Genomic DNA, 20455 nt, shown 5'->3' on the forward strand with positions numbered 1-20455 from the left:
CGAGACTGCAGGTCGGCCGGCGGGGCGGCAAGCAGGCAGGCAGGCAGGGGTGGTGCGCGCCTCGCCTCATCGATCCACCCGCCCGCCCGCTCTCTGCCGCCGCCGCCGCCGCCACAAGTGCTGCTGCCTGCCTTGCCGCCCCCCGCCCGCCGCCTCCGACCGCCTCTTTCTCCCGATACACACTTCGTTACGCCGCGCTCCATCCAACTCTCTCTCTCGGCCGGCCGACGCCGTTTCCTCCCCGTAAAAGGGGCTAATCGGCCCGACGGAGCACAGGAAATTTCAGCCTCCTTCGACGCCCGAGGCGCTGCCACCGTGAATTTCAAAATTCGTGCAAAAGTTATTCCTGCCTCTGTTCCGCTCGCAGGCATCGGTGACGTTTTCGACCCTCTGCACCCGAGCAGTTTCGAGGGATGCGAATAATTTCAGATGAAATTCAAATCGGGAATTTCCAGCAAATCTGTTGGAAAGGCGGAACAAGTGATTCTTACACAATCGCAGCGTGCATACATTAAAAAGCTTTTAAAGAAAACGACGATGATTCTGAGTATTCTAAGCAAATGGTGCATTGATTTTCTTCGAGTTGCGAATGTTCATATCCGCGACTGCTTCATCGAGTGTGAGGTAAATCTGGAATATTAAATAATCCGGTTACACTTTAGATTTCAGGCGCGAAATCCTTTCATTTGACTTGCTAATCAAATTTAGTCTGCCGGCAAACTGTAGCATAAATCTCAGACGGTTGATATATTTTTTTAGTCTGAATGAAATTTATTCACAAAACCAGACTGTACACATAGCACAAGTAAAAACCATAATATCATCAATGACAAAAAATTCAAACACATTATTTGCAGAGGCTTCGCTAAAAGACGCTCCAGAGAGGCACGTCAGACCAATGTCTTCAGGCTGTTGCTTTTTGACGTCCTACATTCACTCCTCTTGATGAAATTTTGGTCCAAGTTTTTGCTTCTACATTGTGCCATTGGCAAATAAAATAAGTGTGTGATTACCTTGAATTGAAAAATACTGGGGTTAATTGTTCGAATAACCAGATTCTACAAAATGCAATTATCAAAACAGGGCCCAACCATTATAAATCATAATTAAAATTTATATTTAATTGATTTTACTCTCACAATTAGTCATAAATACATTATTAAAGCACCCTGTCAAGGTGAACAAAGCCGAAGTGAGCCCAGGCCAGTAAAATTTTGCCAAATTTACTACGCTTGACCATTTGTTCACGGCAGAGATCTATTCAACGGCGTATGACTTGTGATGGAGAAATTATCAAGCTAGAATTTAAAATATAAATTTCTTGTTGGGGTAAGGTGGAAAAGCTCTTTATTTGAAAAGCACAAACACTTTGCGGCCACTTGCAAAATTCTTATCGTTATTTAAATACATATTTTGGCTTTAACTCATCGACCCGCCTTTAGCATTGAACTTTGAATTGGAAACAAACAGTTTTTTTTATTAAAACTTCATTCTTGATAAATGTGAAAGAAAATGAGCCTATTATTTGATTTTCATCCAACCAATATATTTTTTATTTTTATTGTAGAGATTAATTTCGAGCTTAGATATTCTGTTAGCCGAATGGAATACAGGAATATGTGTGCTGAATACCCTCGTGTTTACCCACTCAGCAATATTTTCACTCTAAATGTTTGCATTTGTTATGTCAATCGATGTGCCACTTATGGAAAACATAACTTCCCCCAAGGCTGTCGTTCGGCGTGAAGCCAGAATAATGGTGACCATTGCTACTACCTCTTTTGGTTCACTAATGAACTTTTGCTCTGTAATGATGTAATTTAATTTAGATCAATTGCACCCTGCTTGATATGTAATCCAAAGAAATGAAATATTTTCCCGTTTGAGTGGGGTTCTATTGCGTTTCCACCAGATCACAGCAGGACATTATTTTGCCCTCAAAACAGCAGGGGTTCAGTAAAAATTACTTCGCTGACGTAGAGGTCTCCCCAAAAGCGACAGAATTTGACTATCAATGTAATTTCATTATAAAATAGTTTTATGATTTGGTTCTATTGACAATTTTCGCGTGAAATTCTCGGAGATTTTAAGGCGAGTGGTAATTTTGCTTGGGCAATCTTGCGGGAGTTGATTTATTACTTTACGGAAAGCCTGTTTACGGGATGTTTCCACTTTTGAATGCTGTTTAAAATTTTATTCAAATATTTTGAATAGGTCAAAGCTCAACAAAGGTTTCAAGTCCATGATGGAAAATTGCGTAGTGCCTGCAATGAAGCCTGCTTTAATGCATAACTAGGCACTCCACTCAAGTTCGAGCACACACTCTCACAATGGACCATAATATCGCTGGCACACGTTTGCCCCGTCGGCGGCGGGTTGGCTGCGGCTGCTGAATGCGCCGCGCGGAACCGACGAACGAGGGCTGGATGTGTGCAATTGGGTTCACAATTTTTCTTTGAGCGGCAAATTACATAAAGAGGCCGATTTACCTGCCGGCAACGCGCAAAACCTTCGTTTATTCCTCTGCTCCGGCGCGAGCGCGCTTTGTTAAGCGCCTATTCACTTTCCGCGTGTGCCCTGGCAGTTTGAAGTTTTTATTAGCGTGTGCGCACGTTCACCTTAAGTTTAACTCCGACTTGTGCAAACACCATACATGTGTCGTCTCCCGCGAGCGAACTGAGCGAGTGAGCGAGCGAGCTCTGCGAATTTCAGAGGTCGTCACACGAGCTGAAGTTATAGGAAATGTCCGCGCCGTAAACGAGATGCTTACAACTATTGCGCTTCGAATTTATGTGCCACTGTAAAAACTAGCCAAGTTTGCTCCCAGCACTGCAAATGTGGGTGGGAAAAAATTTCTGGGAAAGAAACGCGAAGCACTCGCTGATGAAGCGGCACAGGTTCAAATTAACTCTCGACGTTACATGAGCGTCTTCATCTTTTTCGCTTCTATCGCTGATTGTTCAGCAGATCAGTTTCCAATCATGAGGTTTCGCAGCGAACGCACTATTTCTGTCTAATTGGCCGAGAGATTTGATTTCTCAGCGTTATCCAGCTCTCACTTTTCTATATAGATCCGATAACAATATTCTAATATTCAATCAGTTTCTTTCAAAGGATTAATGTAATACAAGTCATTCTATTTTTTTCAATTCTATTTTGAATGAAATTTACCTCCACTGGGGTGGAAATCAGATGGTGCTAAATTCTTGACCTTCTTTTAACAAAGGAAAATGAACGTGCATCACGCAATTTAAGCTGAACCAACATAGGGCTGGAAACCAACAAATCTTTGGGAACAATAAAAATTTTAGCATGCCAAAATCGCGGTGGCTAGTGGATGGCCACCTGACCCGAAATTTGCTGGCGGCGCAGCGCAGATGAGACCTGTAGTTCAAGTGCTAAAACCAACCTTTACCATCTGTATCTATACGTGCTTTTCAAAATGCACAATGCGTGTTCCAAAATAAACTTATGAAGGAACTTGTGTTGGTTGTTAGGGTTGTGCAGTTTTGAGTTTTGACCATCTATATTTTTCTGATTATGAGCTTCCTATCGTCATGAAACTATATGAAACCATTCAAAACCATGTGCACCACACTAAAATCTCGAAAACATTCTAAACCTACCCATTGCTTAAATATTGTTTTTAGAAAAAATCGCCTCTCTAAAGTTCAGAGTTACTCTTTTGTTTAAAAATCTCATCCAACAAAAACAAAAAAATTGACTAATTTTACAGAACGATGTTTCTAGAAATGTCGGATTTTTACTAATTTTTATTAGAGATCTCAGCCGCGTATTTTAGATGGCATCTGATTTTTGGGCCGATGGCTAATCATTTTTGACGGGGGCTAATGATTTTAAAAGTGAATTTTTATAGTGCTTAACGGAGACCAATTTTTTTCTGCGGTACTTTACATTTTTCTTTTCAACTTTTTGACCTAAAAAATTACGAAAATAAATTATTCCCGCAAATTTTGACATGAAAAGTGAGAAGGAATATTAAAATGCAACTGTTTTAAGTTCCAATTTAGCGTTTCTTTAAAATAAAACAGTTCAATTCTTTTCAGATAGTTAGTTCCTTTTCCGGTGTTTTTAAAATAAATAAATTTATCTTTAAGTGGCTTGATTATCCGTCAAGAAAAGCGCAGAATTAAATTTTAGGGGAGAAAATCACTCAAAGTATTATCAAAACACTCATTCCTCATTAAAAATATTCTTATGTTTGAAATGATCGTTCAGATTTTACTCTATTTGCTGCACTATTTGTTTAATGAATTATTATTCACACAAACGTGATCCATTCGTATAATTTTAGTCCTAAAAATTAAACTCAAAAAATGATATTTTCATCACTGATAACCTTGAAAATTTAGCATTGAAATGTAGAAGTATTTCTTCAAAAAACCGAATCAGTTTCTAGAAACATTTAAATGCCCTAGTTGGATTTAAAGTCTGTAAAAAGGGGAGATGTGTATTTTTAGTTTAATTTCCACAATTTATGTCAATGACATATAACAGAGCTGCATCTTCTCAATTTCTTCCTTTGACCTTCCCCCTTTTCACAGGTCAGGGCAGCATAAAACGGTTATGTTATACTTTCCAAGCTGCTTCTAAAATGTAAAAGTTACGGTGTTTTTTCTCTTTGTGCCCCGGACTAATTTGACTCTTGCTCCACTACATATAATACACACAGATTTATGCCTGGAGCAGCAACAACGTGTTGTACATGAACCCACCAAACTCGTTCATAATTTATTTTTGCGCACACAATACCATCTAGGGTTACAAAAAGCGTGACAAGAAAATAAGGTGCGAGACACACTAGTGCGGAGTAAATTATGAATGCCGCGCGCGCCGAGCTCTCGGTGGTCGCGCGCTAAAGCAGCCGACGCGAATCCCCGCTGTTCATTATTACACTCGGTGCTTTTTTTCGCGAGAGAATAACAATCTGTCTTGCTCTTTCTCTCTCTCCCTGCCGCGATTTGTGCTGACTCACTTTGCATTCAAACGCCCACGCTCTTCTTTTCTCTCTCTTTGCACTAAATTTAGGGCGGCGGGTCGTTGATAACGCGCGCGGCAACGGAGGCGGAGGCGATTGCTCTCTGATTTGCGAGTGCACACCCGACAAATTTTCGCTCGGCGACCCAGCCAACCTCTCGTTTTGCAGCTGAAAAGTATCAAATCAAACCCTCGAGTGATCAAAAGTGGGGAAGAGAGCTCACTGCAATTCCCGCTGTCTGTGGCGTGTGTGTGTGTATATATGTGTGCACTTGCTTTTTATATGCGCCGCCTTGTGTATGTATGCATGTATCGTGTATAGCGTGTGCTGCGAGAGACTGTTGTGTTTTTGCCATTTCAATATTTTACCCTCCAGTGGTTGGCAAGCATCAATGACTTTGCAAGAGATGTCGAAATCCAGTGGCGGCAGCTCGCTCGGTGCCGGGACAAAAATCAGCTCTTTTCATTTGCGACCGCAGAATGTTTGGCAGGTGAAATTTTTTCGGTGCTCTGGCAAATTAAAACTTCCTGCGGCGCTAACGACCGAAATTGGGGCCAAACCAAGTGTGAAATGTGAAAAGGCAATCAAAACCTCGCCAAATTGAGACGTTGTGTTCTGTGCTGGCTTCTTTTCAATGAAGCCGGCTGCGAAAAAATGTTTCAAATGGAATTTTCCAACGAAAGGAATTGCTTGAAATCTTGTATGCATCTAGGTTGGGGAGCGAGTTGAAAAACCTCGGAAATCTATAAACTCGGCGGCATAAGCAGCGTTTTCCTGTCCGCAAATCGCGCGTTCCTGTTCGCTCCCATTTGGCGACAGTCCAGCGAGTTGGGTGATATTTTGATACGCACTGTTTGTTTGTTTTGAAGATTTTTCATTCTTTTTTACATCATCTGCTCAGTACATGTATAAATTAAAGAAACTACATACACCAACATTACATCAGCAGTTTCATGACTACATTATGTACACACATATGGATTGAAAATAAAAAATGACCCTTTCTCTTAACAATTTTTACACACTTAAGTAAATACTTTGCGCACAGCACTGTTTCCTTCGTCGTCTTCTTCTCCTTTCGTAAAAACACAACAATAGTTTATGAAATAGTTTTTCACGGCATTTTGGCGACCAACCAGGGTAGCCTGCCAGAGGTCTTGAAAGACCAGTAGTCGTAAGCCAGTTTGCCCAGCACCAGCATGATGCACAGCGCCAGCGAGACGTTCAAGATGTCCAGCCCTGAAAGTCCGCCCTTCGGCTCCTGGCAAAGCAAACTGCGCGAAAGATGCCGAATCTGCGGAACATAAAGAAGCACACATTATGCAAATTACCACTTGGCACTGAGGAAAAAGGTCTACCGAACACTATTTTGAATTTATTTAGCTTGGTTACTTTCAATTATTTAATTGTTTTAAATGGGAAATTCAAGCAAGCTTCGTTTCAATAAAGACGATATTTCATCTTAGAATATTATCATTCAATTTTTATTTTCAGTGGATGAACAAGTAATCACTAAGGAATGTTAAAAAAACAGCATGAGTTAAACATTTTTAAAGAATTTATTTTTGTGGATAAATAAAAACTACAAGAAATGTAACGTTTTTTTGGAAAATAAAAAACAAATGTAAATTTCATCAGCTTTCAGGATATGTGCGGTTTTTATATACAATTATATGTCCTAAAATAAACGGAGCCCAGAACAAACTCTTTAGCATTTTTTTTAAATACTAAAAATACCCATTGATCGATTCATCTCATCATATATTCTACATTAATTCAATTTTGAAACGTTTTGCTGTTTATTCAAGGCTAAAAAATTACTAGAAACGTTAAAATGCTGAATCGAGAAGTTTCATCTGTTGAATTTGGCTCATGTAAATACAGGCAATAGGAATCCAGTGTGATCATTTCTTCCCAAGCGTATGATAAAAACCAATTTAGAGTTTCCTATAAATAAATGGGAGTTCCGCTTCTTTTACTCATGATTCCTTTGACCGCACTTAACAAATTTTCCTCCGAAAACAAAGGAAAATTTGTCCATTCCTCGATCAGGCCTTTTTCTGTCCCCCATTTTGAAATCAGGAAAAAATCTAAACGAGGTAGAAATGTTCCGTGATATTAACCTCTTTCAAGCATCTGCTTTCAGAGGCTACGACAGGAAGGAAATTAATAGGTTCTCAAACATATGCATCGCTATTGTTCCAATATGGCGGCGTTTTTGCAGAAAAATGGCTTGCAGCTTGATAAGCGGCAGTGGCGGTGGCAAATCTTTGGTCGCACTAGCTTTCAAAACTTTCAAATAAATTGCTAGTGACAGTGACAAAAGACCATACTTTGCTCCATCAATAATCTTCGAGCGGCGGCGTTCCCTGCTCTGCTCTTTCCCGCCACGCCGACAAAAACTTGTCAAAAGACGCTTGCTGCGCAAAAAATGCACAGGAGATCCGAGAAGTATTATAATAAAGGAGAAAAGGCCGTGCCTTAAACTAGGAGTGCAAGCTCTGTACTTACTGGCTGCAGCGAGTTCTCGTCTCCTTCCCTCAGCGCGCATCTGATGTCGCCCGCGTCCTTTATCACCGATTGGTATTGCGCCAGGAGGTCCTGCAACAAGAAGGGACAAATCAGGTTTCTATTACAAAAATGTGTGATAAGGTAGATTTTGATTCATAAGATTTTAACGAAATAAAACCACAGTGGAGCGAGTAGCAAAGTAATAATTTTTTGCATTAATTAGTACACAAAAATCAACTTAAAGGCGGGATAAAGAGCACAACTAATTGTAGCTGGTATCTTGTTATTAAAAAAAATGAGGAATTTGGTTTCAGTTTTTATTTTACGTTTTTTGCTACTCTCGTATTTTTGCAGCAATACAAAATGGCTTATAATAATGATGAGTAAAGCGGGAGAGGAAGAACTGACGGAAACACCACCTTGAATTGTCTAGCAAAAAACTTTTTGCCTGTTTGCGGAGCGACTTTAGTGCTGTGCATCATGCTAAAGTCACAACTAAGTGTTTTTGTGTGTTGCGCAACACACAAAGTTGGTACCAGATAAACCAATGTGGCGGTTCCTCCATCGTATTTAATGGCGCTGGCGTTTTGTCACTTTTTCGATATCGGTGAGTCAGATTTAGAGTTTTACACCCACAGTCATTGATGTAGTTTTCGCCCTGCGTGCCTAACGTTATTGAATTATACGGCACTTTACTCGTTTTCTTCATAATTTCGAATTGCTCTAGAAGAAATAAATACATTTGCGGCTCCCAGACAGAGATACATTGCATTTCGAGGATTCCAGAACATAATGGGGTGGATTATTTCGGGGTTAGCGCTTAGACGGCTTTCGGGTTGGAAAATGAACAAAATCTCTTGCGTCAAACGAAAGCCTATAAACTTTTTGTGATGTGCCCTTATTCCGCCTTAATCCATTTCCTTGTGGCGTCATTATAGCTTGTTGTGTGGCCGTGGCACAGGCCATTTATCACTATTATTATGTTCTCTGCCTTTTGTCGGCGAGCGCGGGCACGCCCGCCCGAGACACTTGCATGGAACAGGAAAGATCTCTTTTTCGGACAAAAGTTGGCGTGCTTCCGTTTATTAACAGCAAAATTTAATTTGTGGATAGAAACATCATGACACGAGAGGCGCGAGAGTTGAGTCTTTCTTCGGGTCGGTCGGGTGGGATAAGGAAGCGGGCGTGCGGGGAATAGCAGAGAGAGCAAAGCCAGAAGCGGCTGCGGCGGCCGCAGAGAGTGGAAGCAGAGCTGCGGATTAGGAAGTATCCATCGGAAGAATGGCTACTAGAATATTATGGAAACAATGGGGAAGAAGAGAGTTAGTAAGTGCTTTTGCATGGCTCGCGAGATTCAGTTGCGCTCGCCAGACGCACACAAGTAAATATGGCGATTGTTGGAAAGTGGCCTCGTAAAAGTTAACAGCGCGCGCGCCTCCTCCCGCCGGTGCGTGCGTGTGTCGAAAATGGAAATTCTGCCCTTTTCCGGTTGCGCCCCCGAATAAGTAGCGAATAAACTTCTACAGTGCTGCTGGGGATTGCAGAATGATGTAGTGTCTTGGCGAAACTGCACAGAAATGGGCCTTTTGATGCTGCCCGCTGCACCTTGGTAATCGTACTTTTGACTAGGAGTTACTCTGCTCATTTACACTAAAAGTCAGCCACTGCTACAGTTTGGAGAGGAAACACTTTTTCTTTCCTGCGCACCACCTTACAAATGTGCAAAAACGAAGTAGCTGTGCTATACGCTATACATACAAACAGAGTTTCTCATTTCACATTCTCGCAAATTTCTAGTTAAAAGTTTTTGAAAATGGAAAAATCCTTGTTTTGGTTTCGAAAAATCAAATAAAATTTTTTAATTCATTTCTAAAGCTAGTATTTGTTTTGCTCATTAATTTTTTTTATTTGGTTCACCCCTTTCGAGATGCGTGACTTAACAAGGTCGCACGGGCCTCATTGGAGGAAGCCCAATCCAGAAATGGACCAACTCGTGTTATTGCCCCCGCACCAGTGTCTTTTATTGAAACGACAGACGTTTGTTTCGTGAAATTGATTCACACATGCTGGGAAGGTGCGAACCAGCAAGTAGCGAGTCTGAAAGCTTGCGCAATCCTCCCAAATCCAACTGGACTCGTCACTGCAATGATAGAGCGTCAACCGTAGGCGCATATCGGCCCTCACTCGACCTGCAAACATCGCTTAGGTACGCACATTGTAAATGCAAGCATAGCATGCCCTCAATAATTCAAGCCAACGTGCTGGTAGTTGCAAAATTTTACTGCAAATTTTCTTTTAATGACTCAAAATTGAAAGGTTATTTTCAAAATTAAAGTGATATCCAGTTGTGAATTATAACATAGGGAAAACGGCAAAAGTTTTATGAGGAAAAAAAGCTGTACAAACCTGAAACCCAGGCGTGAACATGCAGTCGCATACCCAGGGGTTGTTGCCGAGGAAAAGCTGGGCCAAATTTTTATTCTTGCCCAATCCATTGGTGATGGCGTACACAGGAATCTACCAGGAAAAGATTTATCTCCTTTGAGAATTTGCAGGGCACGGAAATTTCCGAGAAAAGTAATAAAAGGAGATTATTTTGTATACCTGCGAGAGAAAGTTGTTTCTTAAGCTGAAGACGCGGCAGGTGGTGAGCCAGTCTGTACCCTCGAGGGTGGCGATGCTGCGGATTTGGTTGCTGTCCAGATAGACGTCTTTCACCTGCCGGTAGTAGGGGTTCATGGCCAGTGGCCGCACGTCCGAGATCTGCGAACCAAATGGTAGGAAAACAAGGTGACCCCGCTCATGTGCATACTGGGAATCAGTCAAGGTGAATGCTCGTAGGAAAACAATGAGATTAATTGAATATTAATGTCTCGGACAAATCAGATTGTAAAAAGCTGCGCGTTCGTATAACAACACATACATGCAGTAGTTTACTTTGCGTGTTAGCAGCCATCAAGGCTGCTCTCGCGAAAAATAAATTTCAATGTAACTGGCTGACGCGCGCGAGAGGAATGTTCTGTACACGAAGCGAAACATGACAAGACAAAAACTGTCAAAATCCTCATCAGGCGCGCGCGTGTGGCTGGTTTATAATTAAGTTAAAATGTGCCATCGAGAGTCAGGAGCGAAAAAGCAAGCGTTGTTTGTGACAAATTATTTTTTCCGTCTCTTTTTATGTCACTCTCACGCACCCACTCCTTCTTTCAATTATTAAAAACTTATAATCACATAAAAAACTTATGGAAATAAATTTAAAATAAAATATTCAAAACACAACTGATTTAAGCTACACAGTCTGATTGTGAGAGAAACCTCTAGAAAAATGGCATTCTTTGACATTTGATTTGCAGGAAATGGATTTTCACGTGACTGACCATATTTTTTGAGAGGATGAGCGTGGTTGTGTTGGCTGGGAGGTAGGGTGGCGCCCTGTACAGGCCTCTGGCGGTGCAGTTGACCGTGATGACTGGGAAGAGCTGATCTGAGAGGACGCCGCCGCCGGGTTTCATGGCCGGCACCACGTTGGTCAGGGTGCAACTGCAGTTGTACGGCGTCTTGCTGGGGCACTGCGAGCTCAAGGTGCGCTGCATCTGCAACACGGGCAGCACGGATTTGCCCTGGTACGATGGACCGCACTCCCAGGTGGAAAGGTCGGTCAGCAGGGACGTCTGAGACGCGTTCAGCAGCCATGACAGCTCCAGAGTGCACTTCCAGGGGTTCCCTGAGCACGGAAAATACATTTTTTCTTTACAGATAAAGATATTTTTCATGTTTTACATCTTAAAAATACTAGATGATTTTGAATTAAAACCGAATGTGAAACAACTTTGATTAAAAGTGATATTAGGGGATTTAAGTATAAAATTTAAGTATAAAAAATTCAGCTTAACAAGATATTGTTATTATAAAATTTAAAGTGCAAAATATTTGATGGCCAGAAATGCCGTTTTGTTCAATTTAGGGTAAAAATATTATTTTAAAGGTATCGGATGAGCTCAAAAGAAGCTAATCTCTCTGGTCTGTATAATTTACATTAAAAAGAAGAACTTAAGTAAGATGAGGAGGAAAAAAGGGAAAATATTCGCAATATTAATGATTTCATTCTTTCAACTCTCCCTTCCTCCCTTCTCTCCAAATTTGCCTTCGATTTTTTTGTAAGAAATGTTAGATGTAAAATTTGTTTAAAATTTTTTCGTTTATTTGAAACGGTTGGATATTAATCTATACTAAGCTGTAACTGAAATGAAACTTTGTCCTCATTTCAGGTTTGTTTGTTTACCTTCGAAATAGGCGAGCCTCAGGTTGAGCAGCGGAGTGAGGGTGGTGTGTGCGAGGTAGTGCAGCTGGTTGTGCGAAACGTCAAGCACGGTGAGCGAGGCGGCCAGGTAGTCGAAAAGGCCTGCCGGCTCCAGGCTGACCAGACCGAGATGCGAAATATTCAGCATTTGCAGGCCCAGCCCGGCGGGGAAAACGTGGGTGAAGCGGCGGACTGCAACATGCACGCGCCAACGAGTTCAGAGCTGCTTTCCTCGATAAATAATAATCCGACGCGCCAGTCAAACGGAATGGGTGATAATAATAATAATAATGATGATGGAATCGGCCAAGACCCCCTACCGTGTGGGCAGGAAATTGAGCACGGTTTTTGCAACAGAAGTTTATTTTACAATGCCCGAGTGGATGGTTCGTTTGAAGGAAGTTTTTGGCAAAGGGGTGGATGTAGCATGAAGAAATCGATCATTTATTTCCTCCTCTCAATCTTCCCATTGTTTGAATGCCTTTTATTAGCCTTGACAACATTTCGTCTCCGTCTGACAAAAAAAAATGGAAAAATATTTTCATGCACCATAAATTAATTAAAGTAGATTTTTAACTACCTTGCCAAGTTAGCTAAGTAAAGGACTTTAATTATTTTGATCATGGCTCATAAATTTTCCCTTCGAGTAATTCAATGAACTTTATAGAAAACTACATAAAATCAGCGCGAAATTTGCATGATTTTCTAGAACTCCGGCTATAACAAACATATGCACCAACTTATTCAATTTCCTCGCTACTTTCTGGTTTTAACTGTTCCAACTATCACAGGACGTGAAAATTAAATGAAATTCAAGAAACTTTTCTACTCGCTGAAGGAAATTTTGCACCGCGGTAAAAAGTAATTAAAAGAAAGCCGACAGGAACTTCTTGCAAAAAGCTCACGGCGTCACGAAAAAAGTGTAATATGTGCAGGAGCAGCAGCTGTTAAGCAATTATTACGCAAAAATAAAGGCAAACTGTGGTTTCTACTCCCTCGAGTGGGCGTTGCGGGCCACAGGTGAGTTAGCTTGGCACCCACTACACGAGGGAGCCGAGCCAGAGCGCACGAAAATCACGCTGCACCAAATAGAACTGGGGCCCCGGGGCGCAAGCGGACGGGAAACGCTGAGCCCTGTGTGTATACACGAGCTGGCTGCGCTGCTACCTATTCGAGGCCGTCCGTTCACGCCGTGGGCGTTTGCGTTTAATTAAAATATAACGTGATTTAAAGTTCACATGCAGCTGCCATTCGGCTACGAGCCCCTTTAAACCTTGACCGCAGCTGCCGTCGCCGCCGCGCAGCCTCTGTTCTCCGCTGTTGCAAGAAAATAGGCTCCGTCAAATGCTTCTCATTTTTTTAATTGCATTCTTCCACGTTGTTCAATTGGTGCTTTGATTGCCTTCCACTCACTAACACACACACACACACACACACACACACACACACACACACACACACACACACACACACATACGGCTAGTGGGGAGCTAACTAAAGGGTGCAAGGACGAGCTGTTTGCGCGCTCGACACGACGTGCCTGCTGTTAAATTGTGTTCACCTCTCGTTTAATCCACTCTTAGATTGTGTCTTTCTCTTGAGACATTTATGGCTTATGCCTCGCTATCTGCCTGCTCTCGATCGCGACGTGTCAATTAAGTGGGGCTCGTCGCGGTGAGACGATCAAAAAGGAAATGCCAAATATTCGGGTAAAAATTTCGCTTCGAACGCGAGCTGTGTGGTAGACACTATTCTCGTGCAGCTGGGAATTTTTCCAAGCTCGACAGCAGTCAGTGGCAGATGAAACTTTTATTAGGGCGGAAAATCGGTGAAATCAGCGTTATGTACCAGAAGCTTATTGCCAGAGTTATAACTGTAAAGGCATGAAAAATGGAGAGGGAGTACAGCATGCACATTAAACAGCACGCTTGTGTTGCTACGTGTACACTAGGAAATAATTAATTAAGAGAAATGAAAGATGCTGCAAAAGAAGCTCGCTCCAAATAGCGCACGGCGCTGTTTTTGCAAAGCGTCTCAAAGAAAATGTTCTCAGAAAGGAGCAAAATAAATATATTAATTCCGAAAAAGGTATATGAATTACTTGTGTTCGGCTCTCCGTGAATCGAGAGGTTCTTGACGTGCCCGAAGCTCGCGCCCAGCAGCCTCGGGTCGAAGATTATTTCCGGCCAATCGTTGAGGCGGACGTCGACGACATCGGGACCGGGGGCGACCGGCAGTTGGCCCTCGCAGGTGAGCCGCGGCCCCTCACGGAGGCAGTGCTGTGCCACCTCCTGCTCCGCAGAACCCACCTCGGCCGGCTGCGTGCTCGCCGCCTGCAGCGTCAGCAACCTGCAACGCAAAAAATGATCCACAATGAAGTTTTGGTTTTTTTAATTTGTTTTAATTCCATCGGCTTTTGCGAGCCGCAAAAAAATGAGCTCCCCGCACCACATAAAAAGGGGAATTTTTGGAAAAAGCCGCGGGGCGCTGATGGAAACAATGTCAGCGGACTTGTTTAGTTGCTCCGCGGGTGGAAAAGCAGAAAACAAAATTTAAAAATAGCTGACAAGCCTTGGTTTGCACTTGACGGGTGTCACGTGCTCGCGTACAGTTGTTTTTGCAATTAGGAAGGATGTGTGTGCTCCGGGGGAGGCTGGCAGGGCGGGCAAGCAGGCAGGCATGAACAATCCGTGCACGTCGAAATGCGTCTTATTACGCCCGCGAGACGAGTTAATGAGATACATCCACCATGTATTCAGCACCTTGCGCTAATGAGAAATTTCTTTAGACGCAAAAGCAGCTTTGCTCCAAAACGCCGCCGCTTGAATCACACTTTTTCACTCGTGCTTTTCGAGGAACGTACAAAAATCATCAAAAGACCGAACCTCATTCTCAATGGTTTCCTCCCCAGTGGCTTTTTCCGTCGTCGGCGTCTCCGTGAAATTTTTGCTGACATCGTATTTCTTCCAAAATATTGAACAAAAGAAAATTCTGGGATCTCAGTATTAAAAATAATGTCCCTTGCTTTCACAAGGGCGGAATTAATTTGTGCTTCTCCGTCATGCTTTCTTCAGCCTCATTTCTTTTCAATAGCCTGTGCTATTTATTAATCTCAGACAATATTATAGCAAATTCTATACTTGGAAAAAACATAATTATTAGCTGACGTTTGACGTTGATAGGAGTAATACGAACACATGATATTTTTCAATCAATATATAACAAAAGCTTGCTTTTACGACATCAATATCGAGCGTAACTTTTTCTTAATTGGTTGAGAACTGATTTAGCAAACCTACTCAAAGAATTGCGCATTCTGCATACTATATGGGGAACCGTCAATAAAACATTTTTACCGCCTTGAAAATACGCTCGACCTTTTGGTCCGCTCTTGTTTCCCAGACTTATGTGCAAAAGTCTGTTAAAAATATTTGCGAATGTTGAAATTCGCGCCGCGCAATTGGCGTTCCAAGGCTGAGCCGCGTTCCCTGCAGCTCACCTTTATTGTGCCAGCGCGGACAAAGTCGTCTTTTTCGCGTACAAATTCGCTGCTAGGCGCGCACGCAAACTAACTCGGGGCGCTTTGAGCCGCTAAACGGAGGAAAAATTGGAGATTTTATCAGCACGCGCTGTTTTGACAAGTTGATGTGACCAAATTAATTTCTTTAATTGAGACCAGACAAATCCATTAAATCAGCAGCTTCGCGGGGCGGAATACGAACTGACAAGTGAGTCATGCAGGCGTGCAAAACAGGCTCGCCCATAACCTCTCGGCGCGCGCGAGCTAGTATACATAATTGTGCACATTTTGGCCGCGGATTGCAGCATTTTTATTGAGTTGTCGGCGCGCCAGACGTACACAAAGATTAAAGTGCTGCTTAATTGCCGCGTTTATGAATAATTCAACGCGTGCCGGATTTGTGGTGGTGAGCCGAGCCGAGCGCCTTTAATCGGACTGTGTGTGTGTGTGTTTTGAAAGTGCGAGAAACAGCCGTTTGGCACCGTAAAATGGGAATTAAATCCGGCCGTAAAAGGGGACAATTTGTGCCGCGCGCAGGCACGGAGGTGCGAAAAGAAGCAGGTTTGATTGATTGCAGCCGGCGCGCTAATAAAGTATACACACGCGCGCACGCCTGCCCGCTTTGATAGAGTTGAGCGTGCACTCGAGCGGACGCACGGTCGCCGAACGAGAGGAATAATATTAATTGACATCATTAAGACGGATCGGCCTGCTGTAAGCTGAAACGCTTTATGCCATTTTGCGTACGTCAGCCGCCAATTTGTGCAACACACACTGTATAAAAACGCGTGTTTTCCTCTAGTCACTTTTGCGCAGCATTTTTTTAGCATTGGGTGATTTTTCTTTTTAGTAAAAAGCTGGAATGAAATGATTTCCTAACGAGATTTTACTACGAGGAGTTTTATTCAAGGTCTGTGAGATAACCTCTCGATAACTGGAGATTAAAAACGAAATTTACCGTATTCCACCATTTCTAAATTTGATAAATGAAATTATATCTTGCACGGAACGAGAGAGTTATAATTTTAATGGGAATAGTTGTAGCAGACGAGGCTAATAATTCTATATTTTGGATATTGAATCAACTTACAGCATGAAATTTGATTAAATTCAGTCCACTTGAATGTGTTTTTCTTTCTTTTGTGATTGATTAGTTCCGCTGCTCTTAAAATCTGTAATATCCGCTCTAGTTTTTAGAGGTCGAACCTTTTATCAAAAACGAATATGAAAAAAATTGTTGCAGTATACGGCTCTGTTATTTGATCGAACAAATTAAAATTAATTTTTGATTCTTGATTTAGAGAATTCACAGCAATATTTAATAAAAAATTGACCAGGATTTTAATTCGAAATGAAAATGTATTTTAATCAGATACAAACTCTCTATTTCTGATGCAAGATAAGATTTTCAAGTAGTTAAAAGTTCTAAAAAAACTTAAAAATTAGGCGTTATCTTAGCTAGTATTCCAATAAAAAGTGGTCGTTAAATTGGCTGCAAATGATGCCTCAGAACTCGCCGAAATCGACTAAGAAACCCGTTATCTAAAACCGATTATTTGGCTTCAAAACACCGTTTGAAAATATTTCTATGCTTGTTGAAAATGTATCGACCTCAGTCTAGCAAATATTAAGAGTACTTTTTACGATTTGTTTCAACTTTGCCTTAAACAGATAGCATCAGCATTTTTAGTACGGCGATGGAAACGAGCGAGCGTTTACCTTTTCAAACAGCAATTAGCGCAAAAAACGAACAATAAGCATTTTGCACCTTCCCCCAGTCATTGTGTCTCATTTTGAGCGATTTTCCATTGTTCATACGCGCACTTTGGGCAGTCGAGAAAAGTGCTTTTTGCTGTTGTGACGTGCAGGGCGCTATGTGTGTGTGTGTGTACCTTCGGAACGACTCGCGGCGCCGCCTGCTTTTTCCATTTAAAGTGGTGCAACATACACACGACCGAGTGTGATTCTTTAGACACAAGGACGGTCACAATGCAGCTCCGAGTGTTTTTGCGCAGGTGGCAACCTCTGCTACTACTACATGCTTCATGTCAGCGTGTGTAATAATGATAGAGAGTCGCAACTCTCGCTTTTCATCACTGACACACACGGCAGATGGAGGTTTTTTGCATAACGCGCCGCCAGTGAACACTGTAATTTTCTCCGAAATCTCGCGCGCGCGCGACCATCCTTCTCAAGCGCGCGCGGGCAATTGGGTCACGGATTCCGAGGAATAAATCAAAATAATTGACTGCGTTGAATATTTATGAGATTAAACATTAATTAAATTCCTAATTCGGCATGCGGGTGTGCGCGCACGGCCAAAATTGCGACGACTAATACGGGGGAACCGTAATTACCGCTAGGCTCGTTGGATATAAAATGCACCGAGCGAAGGTCGAAAATCAGGCATCCCACCGATACTTTCAACTTTTTCCCATTGGATTGCGTCACTTTTAAGCCTAGTTTCACCACTGAGCACCGAAAAGTGCCAATATCGGACACTTCAGACGCAAATAATTCGACTTTTATTGCAATCTAGTTTTCTCGAGCCGCTAATATTGACAGCGAATGAAAAGCAAATATCATAATCCGGGCGAACAAACAAAAGTGATTGTTTACTTTGATAGCCGTAAAAAAATTTAGAGAAAAACGCGAGACAGTGCACACAAGGGCAATGTTTTCTTTCGCCCGCGCCTAGCAATAAAGGAGTGCACAGTGCCGGTGTTTGTGACGTCAGCACTCGCAGATAATTTTGTGTTTGTCTTTTAAGTGCATATATTACATTATATGCTCTGCTGCTGAGAGTGAGGCGACGTATAATTAGCCTTCGCATGCCAAGTAATAAATCGCGATAAATTATTCATTTGCAAAACTTGCGTTATCTCGCTAGCCTCGCGTGCGTTTGCAGCGCAACGGATGCTGGCGAATAATTGCAGAAAAAGCCGAACGGGATACGCCCCCGATCAGCAATCTAGGGCAAATTTCTTTATCGCCTTGTTGCTAATTCGGGAGGAAGCGCGGCTGCAAATTGGTGACGCGTAATCGACTCACGTGAGTCCGCGATATTCGTTTGCTCGGCATGCTTTGCCTTTCAATTTGATTATCTCGCCGTGCAAACATGAATATTCATAACGTTTGTTTGTCTGTGCGTCTGCACACACGGCACTCACGCCGCGGTTTCGCCACGGAGATGACCTTAATTTTAACCGTCGCCAAATATAAAGTGTGCATGTATGCATGTGCTGGGGTGCAAGGGTACGCTACGCGCGCTCTGTGCACACACGCCAACATCAAAGCAGTTGCGCAGCAGAGGAAAATCTCGATGAAAGGGAGACTTTTGACCTTGTATCTCGCATTACATCTGCTTGCAAAAATTTCTATATCACGTTGTTACATAATGTTTTTAATGTCCTAGCCAAAAATGCTAACAAAAAATAGCCTATATTTTTTCTGTTTACATTTACTGAAAATATACCGAAAACTGTTTTTTTATATTTGATAGTTTTTCAAATGGTAGGTGTTGCTTCCTTTATTGCGTGCATATCAATTTTTTTTTAAATTCTTCAATAATTCCCATGGATTTCTATAAGGAAAATGAAAAAAAACAAATGCGCCTTATTTACATTTATTCTTCAGCATTTATTTAACTAAAACAAGAGCATTTTCATTCGAGTATAAAGTGAAAATTAGTCAAAACAAGCCTGATTGCACTGTTATAACTGATAAGATAGTTAAAAATTATTTGTCTTTTTTTATCAAAATGACACTCTTTTAACAAGCAAAAATTGTTTTTAAGACCCAATGTATTTCTCCAATAAGTTGTTAGACATCCAATCCCAAGAAAAATTACAATTTTCTGAGTCGGAGCACAAATCAGGATTTGGTTCACATGTAACCAATACAGCCGAATCAAACCAAAATGAAGCATTAATAAACGTCTTTTTTATAAATAACACCAGAGAGATCCAATCAATATCTTCGCTTAAACCGCGGGTAATTCGATACGAAAAAATACGCTTGTCAAACTGAGAAGGAATGGAGATTATTTAAAGGAAAAAAAAATGCACGCAAATGATTCGAGCAAAACACGGAGTGCTCTCCGTCTATGTGTGTTTGGAACAATTCCTTACCCTGACCTGAGCCTTGACTAATCGCACCGATTTTGGTTCAGCTTTTGGCCTGATGGCAAGCAAAAAGGCTCGTTAAACTTTTGAGAGAGCGTGATTAAAACCCATTCATTTTCCTTTCTCCGCGGCGGCTGGCTGAGAGAATACCCGCCAGCAGCATTCAGCCTCGCGTATTTTTCCCAAAAATAATCGGCGGACGCAATCTGCGCGCGAGCGGGCGGCACAATCAAAAGAACGAGCGCGCAAAGAGAGCAAAGTATAAATCAGGGCGGCCGGTGAATGATGTGTGGCCGCGCGCGATCAATGCCTTCGCCTTCCAACCAGCGAACGAATGAACGCGCATAAAGAGTCCAAGTCGTGAGAGACAAACTCGCTCCATAAATATCACTCACAGGGCGAAGAAAAGTTGTGCTTTTTGGCGCCAGAGGGGTGCCTGCTGCTGCCACTGGACCATTTTCCTGCTCTCGGGGGGAGCCGGCCGCGGGGGTGTTTTCCCTCTTTCGCTCAGGGGTGGTTGTGGCCCGCCGGGGGCCGGCTGGTGGTCATCGCTGCGGCTGCCCAGCCGTCTACGGCTGCTGCTCCTGCGGCTAGAAGGCACACGCTCCTCGGCTGGACACAATCGACAGTCCCGAACGTGTGTGTGTGTGTGCTGTTGCTCCTGTTGGCTCACGCGCCGAAGCGAACTCGCTGCTCGCTCGCGGACGCCCCACTCGAACTAAAATGTCCGCAAGTGTGTACGCAATGATATATATCAGATCGCCGGCTAGTTAATCGCAGCGCCGGGAGAGAGGGGTACTTTCTGCACTCGTTTTCGGGAACCGGACCGCCACAGTCGCCAAATCCGGACCTTCGAGCCTGAAATCATCACGCTGCTGATGCTGCGGGGGTTGAAAAGCTTGTACAACAAATTGGACATTGTGCAATATTTGCTATGCAGGGTGCCACTCGTGCTTTCGAGAGGATGCTTTTTGCAATTAATTGTCTCAGCGGCGTATCGT

General features: G+C 42.5%; 2 protein-coding genes across 3 annotated transcripts in view; both read right to left on the minus strand.

Moving 5' to 3' along the window:
• Window positions 1-20455, minus strand: part of Taf13 (TATA-box binding protein associated factor 13) — a 126138-nt gene that overhangs the window by 98510 nt on the left and 7173 nt on the right. The gene's annotated exons all lie outside the window — the stretch shown is intronic.
• swi2 (Protein singed wings 2) lies at window positions 5853-20188 on the minus strand. 2 transcript variants are annotated; one of them, XM_065491435.1, is made up of 8 exons: window positions 19850-20188; window positions 13912-14159; window positions 11793-12002; window positions 10888-11234; window positions 10115-10273; window positions 9917-10027; window positions 7509-7600; window positions 5853-6300 (listed from the first exon to the last, which is right to left on the minus strand). In XM_065491435.1, the coding sequence occupies exons 1-8, from the start codon at window positions 19909-19911 to the stop codon at window positions 6114-6116; spliced, it is 1416 nt and encodes a 471-aa protein (XP_065347507.1). In that variant the 5' UTR covers window positions 19912-20188; the 3' UTR covers window positions 5853-6113. The 2 variants fall into 2 exon arrangements, with proteins under 2 accessions (XP_065347507.1, XP_065347508.1); XM_065491436.1 differs by having other exon boundaries at window positions 5853-6293; window positions 7511-7600; window positions 19850-20187.

This window comes from Cloeon dipterum, chromosome 4 (assembly GCF_949628265.1).
Source record: "Cloeon dipterum chromosome 4, ieCloDipt1.1, whole genome shotgun sequence".
Taxonomy (NCBI): Eukaryota; Metazoa; Arthropoda; class Insecta; order Ephemeroptera; family Baetidae; genus Cloeon; species Cloeon dipterum.